This window comes from Chrysochloris asiatica, unplaced genomic scaffold (genome assembly GCF_000296735.1).
Source record: "Chrysochloris asiatica unplaced genomic scaffold, ChrAsi1.0 scaffold00119, whole genome shotgun sequence".
In the NCBI taxonomy this organism is placed as follows: domain Eukaryota; kingdom Metazoa; phylum Chordata; class Mammalia; order Afrosoricida; family Chrysochloridae; genus Chrysochloris; species Chrysochloris asiatica.
In genome coordinates this window covers 8573096-8578923 of record NW_006408637.1, presented here as the reverse complement: position 1 = coordinate 8578923, position 5828 = coordinate 8573096, and the positions used below count along the sequence as shown (strand labels likewise).

General features: G+C 37.9%; 1 protein-coding gene across 1 annotated transcript in view; it reads left to right on the top strand.

Annotated features, from left to right (window-relative positions):
• The window catches only part of NUP133 (nucleoporin 133kDa), a 100320-nt gene that overhangs the window by 86540 nt on the left and 7952 nt on the right, over positions 1-5828 (top strand). Inside the window, exons 24-25 of the mRNA XM_006868591.1 lie at positions 696-760; positions 1937-2025. Coding sequence (XP_006868653.1) covers positions 696-760; positions 1937-2025 — 154 coding nt within the window. The remainder of the gene's footprint in view (positions 1-695; positions 761-1936; positions 2026-5828) is intronic.

The following is a 5828-nucleotide window of genomic DNA, read 5'->3' as shown; positions in this document are numbered from 1 at the left end:
CTACCTCAGAAGATTCTGGATGGGGTTCAGGATTCCACCTATGGTCTTATGTAATGCAGAGGCTCCGCAGGAAGTCTCCTTCTCTGGGCACGTTGTAGCCCCATTTTAGGTATTCCAATCTGTTATAGGCAGAAGACAGACTTAACAAGCTTTCTATGGTGATATTTCTGGCTATTCCTTTCTCTCCCCTACCTTTAATTCTTGAAACATAGATAAAACAAGGGAGGGGGAAAAAAACCCAGCTGCTATCAAGTTAATTACAACTCATGCCAGCCCCCTGTTTGCAGAGTAGATTTGCTCCATAGGTTTTCAAAAAGCAAATCATCAGATCTTCAAGGCTAGAATGATTTTTTTTCTCTTTCAGGAGTTGATTATGAGTTCTTGACTGTGGTATGTTGTATTATTAATTTTTTCTTTGTAGTAATCATCCCGACGTAGGATGTTTCTTGGCCTTATAAAGGGATGTGGTTTCTGATAAAACCAGATTATCACAGTATAATCTGAAACTAATTCAAATATCTATTAGTTGGCTAACATCTTAGTAGTGCTTACCTCTTAAAGGAAATTTTTGTAGAAATTACAAAATAAAGCAACCATATTTATGCAGAATTGTAAATTGGCATAACACACTTTTAAGTATATGTTTGTTTTTTAAAATTAGGGTTGAATGATTTTTTTCTGCCTTTGCTTTGAAGGAAGAAGATGTAAATATAAATGATCTTAAACTGGAAATCCTTTGCAAAGCTCTGCAGAGAGATAAGTAAGTTTTGCTGCTATAGCTCTCATATATGGTTTTGGAAAGGGCCTCTTCATTAGGGGAAGTACTATGTTATATGTCAAATTATTTTTAACCTTCGACTTGTCATGTATTATGTTACAAAAGTTTTAATGATTGCATTAATCATCTTAAATTTTTAATTCAATAATTAAGGACTTCGGACCAGTGCCATATTAAATTAATAATTTTGATTTTAAATTTAGACTCAGTTTGTACAGAAAGACATTCTTTCCTATTTTCACAGAAGTAGAACCAGTTGTACCAAAGAAGACAAGGCTACTTTTTTAAGAATAAAAAATTATTAAAACTTGAGGGTTGGTTCTCTCTCTAAAGCTACTGAATATCTGTTTTTCACAGTCATCTCGCTACAGAGGAGGATTTCCACCTACAAAGGTGGTCATTTAGAGACTGTGGCAAAGAAAGATTAACAGTAATCAGTTGCTTTTTTTTCTCCTGTGGTACCGAGAAGTCCCAGCTATTTTAACTAAAGCATTTTCTTCTTACTCTGATCATTACCAAATAGTTAAAACTGTTTTTAAATTTGGTCTTAGAGGTCACTGATGTAATCTCTGGTACTGGATTTATGAACTTGGCTCTTCCCCCATCCCAGTCATCCAAAAAGTATTTTGTCAGTTTGACTGGGCTCATTGTCCTGTCTTCTGTGTTTAAACATATTTAAAGGTATGTGGGATATATCCATTTATTACTACAAAGCAGTGGTTCAGTGTGTTTGGTAGTAGATCGTCTCAACGAGATAAAGCAACCGCCTCTTTCCATGTGATACCTCTTTTAAGTTCAGGTACTGGTTGCCGTTTTACTGGGCTTTAAAGACAAAGTAACTTAAAATGTATTGTAGCTGTTGCCTAAGCTATATAAAAGAGCATACTTTGGGGTCCATACTAGGTTTGTTACATATTTACAGAATTTTCTTGGGGAAGATACCCTCACTACATAGTTTTGGATATCAGGACATGGAGCTTATATGTTGGATGAGGAGCCCAGTGCAGCACCTTATGTATTAGAGCCTAGAAGTCTATCTCCAACATGTAAAGCTCCCTGTGTAAGTGATCTAAAACAAAAAGTCAGATTCTCTACCCACTCCTACCATCAATTCTATCTGTGATTTGATGTGTATTTCATTGTGCTTTTATTTTCTAGCTGGTCCAGTTCAGATGGTAAAGATGACCCCATTGAACTATCTAAGGACAGTATATTTGTGAAAATCTTACAAAAACTTTTAAAAGATGGTAAGTGTTTTCTTATTAGAATTCATAGCGTTGCTCCTCAGTTTTAGAAACCTTAGACTAATAGGGATTAGCCAAGATGTCAAATGGCAGAGTCGTTTAAGATTCAATAGCATCGTTTATGTAGAGCAAAGCAAGAACTGCTTTCCTCCCTCTGCAATTGGGGAAGCATGTGTCAGTATGAAATCTTTGTCCACCTGCGTCTTCGGGTGACATCCGACTACATCTGCATGGTAATTCAGGATGGACAAGGAACACCAGTCGGGACCCATGGGTTGCGACACTCACAGTCTATAGTGTGTGGAATTTCTCAACTAAGGTTTTTTTGTGAATATTTAAAATTTTTAATACGAAAAACTTTTTGGGGGGGCATATCTCGTAGTAAACTTATTTGTTCTCTTCTGAAGAACAAATTTCAAAATGTTTTTAAAAATCCATTTTAGACATCAGCACTCTGAAATTCATTAAAGGAACAAAACACAAACAAACAAATAGGAAGTATATTTTGTATCTGTTTTGTACCTAAGACTGAGAAAAATTACATTTGTTGGTAAAGACACAGATAGGTAAAGAAACTTTGAGATGAAACTCAGGGAAAAGATCAATTTAAGAAGACTTAACTTTTACCTCCTTTCATACTGCTGTTATAAAGTACTGCCAAGTCAGTTTCAACTCACCGTAACCCTCTATAGGGTTTCTAGGGAACAGCTGGTGAGTTTGAACCACCAACCTTGCAGTCAGTTAGCCATGCAGTAAATTTGATTAACTTACTGAAGATTATTAGATCAAAATATGTGGTGCTAAACTCCAGACAGTGGGCAAAAAAATACATTTCCCAATCTCTAAAGTACAAGGTACTTTTTTAGTGTCTAATTAAAGTAAAATGACAGTGACTAAAAGCTACTACAAATTCAACATTCCTTCTAAATTAATGTGACATTTATTCATCAAGATGACATTAGCATACATTTGAATACTAGAGTGCTAATTAGGAGCTTTGGAGTCCTGGTGTGGCGCTGTGGGTTAGTGCACCAGACTGCAAAGCCTTTTGAACTGCAAGGTCGGCAGTTCAAGCTCAGCAGTCACTCCTCAGAAACCCTATACAGGGTTGCTAGGGGTCGGAACCGACTCAATGGCACTTAACAAAAACAACAACAACAATTAGGAGCTTTGGTAGCATAGTGGTTACGAATTGGACTGCTAACCTCTCAGTTGGCAGCTTGAAACTACCAGTGGTTCCACGGGAGAAAGATGAGGCTTTCTGCTCCCGTAAAGATTTAAAGCCTCAGAAACCATGTACCAGGGTCTCTATGAGTTGGAACCGACTCCACTGCACACCACCACCTCCAATGTGGTATACTGTTGGATAAACACTGGACTGCTAACCCTAAGGTCGGCAGTTCAAACCCACCAATGACTCCTCAGAAACCCTATACAGAGTCACTATAAGTTGGAATCGACTTGATGGCGGTTAACAACAGTATGTATTTTGTTGTTACTATATATGCAACATAAGGAGCTCTGGTAGCGTAGTGGTTACGAATAAGGCTGCAAACCTTAAGGCCAGCAGTTCAAAACTACCGGCCACTCCGCGGGAGAAAGATGAGGCGTTCTGCTTCCGTAAAGAGATACAGCCTTGGAAACCCTGTACAGGGTCGCTATGGGTCTGAACCAACTCGACGGCACTTAACAACAACAACAACATATATGCAACATACATTATTTAATCTCCGTTACACATACCCAACCCACTGCCTGGCACACAGCATTGGCTAAGTAAATACTCTTTGAATGCATAGAATCATTTGCAAATGTACAGTTCCAACCCCTTTGTAATTGAGTCTACCAACTCACCCCCACTGACTGTGTTGCTACAACTCTCCATATAAAATTGATGGCTTACCCAAATGAAATTGAGGGACCCTGGAGAAGTTTTATGGAACTGACCATGCCAACCAATAATCTAAGGTAAAGAAAAGCGAACTCTCTGCGTTTGTGTTCCAGAAGCTTTCTACATGAAGTGTTCTTTTCCAGCTTTTGGGTATGCTACTATAGTGGACCAACTATAAATACAATTCTGTAACTGTTTGACTTGGAATTTGCTTAATCAGCCTGCACTGACATAAAACCAGTTTTAAGTAGCTTTCAGTTTTAAAAATAGTTCAATAAACCTTTTTATTGTCAAAAATAAAAATGTAAAAGAAATGAGGGATACAGCAAAAATATCTTTTATCTGAAAATATATGAAATTTAGAAAGGGCTCACATAGCCACCACTCGTCTGTCAGTTTGCCGTACTGTGGTGGCTTGTGTGATGCTGTGATTCTGGAAGCTATGTCACCGGTATTTTAAATGCCAGCAGGGTCACGCATGGTGGACAGGTTTCAGATGAAGACAGGCTAGGAAGAAGCAGAGGCGAACCACTCTGAATGGAGTAGCCAATGGTGGGACATTATTAGACATAGTGTCTGAAGAAGAGCCCCACAGATTGGAAAGTACTCAAAACACAAGTGGGGAAGACCTGCCTCCTAAAAGTAGACTTGAGCTTAATGACAGGAATGGATCAAAACTTTCTGGGCCTTCATTTGCTAGTGAGGAACGACTCAAAATGACAAGAAACAGCTTCAAACATCCGTTAATAATTGGAATGTGGAATGTATGAAATATGAATCTAGGAAAATTGAAAGTTGTCAAAATGAAATGGAAAAATCCATAGTCTCCGTATTAGTGAACTGAAATAGACTGCTGTTGGCCATTTTGAATCAGACAATTACATGGTTTACTGTCCCAGGAATGGCAAATTGAAGAGGAATGAGATCACTTTCATAGTCAAAAAGCGCATTTCAAGATCTACAGTGCTGTCTGATAGAATAATATCCATATGCCTCTGGAAGACCACTTTTATTCAAATTCACACACTAAAGCCAGTGATAGTGAAATTGAAGCATTCTACCAACTTCTGCAGTCTGAAATTGGTCAAACATGCAGTCAAGATGCATTGGTAATTACTGGTGATTGGAATGCCAACGTTAGGAACAAAGGGGAAGGATTGTGCTTGGAAAAGCATGGCCTTCATGATAGAAACATTGCTGGAGATCACATGATAGAATTTTGAAGTGTAAATACCTTTTTCTACACGAGGACCTCACTTGATGGAATGTACGAAAATCTAATAGACTCCATCTGTGAGAAAAGATCATGGAGAAGCTCAATATCATTAGCCAAAACAAGGCCAGGGGCAGCTGAATGGGCCATTAGTTGTTCAGATGTTAGTTCACAAGAGCTGGATAAAATTAAAACAAGTTCACAAGAGCCAAACTATGAACTTGATATATCCCATCTACATTTAGAGACCATCTCAAGAACAGATTTGATGCATTAGACACTAGTGACTGAAAATCAAAAGGCTTGTGGGATGGCAGCAGGAACATTGTTCATGAAGAAAGCTAAAGGTCATTTAAAAGACAGGAAAAAAATGAAAAGACCAAAATGGGTGTCAGAAAAAACTCTGGAACGTCTTCTTGTGTGTAGAGAAGCAAAAGCAACTGGAATAAATGAGGAAATAAAAGAATTAAACAGAAAAGTTCAAAAAGCCACTCAAGAAGGCAAAGTTAAGTATTACAATGTGATGTGCAAAGACCTGGAGTTAGAAAACTGAAATTTAGAAAGTTACAAGACCGTGCTAAGTATTTCTCAAGCTGAAAGAGCTGAAGAAAAAAAATCGAAGTCTCAGTTGCAGTATTGAAGGATTCTCTGGGTAAACTATTGAATGATGTAGGAAGCAGCAGAAGAACATGGAAGGAATAC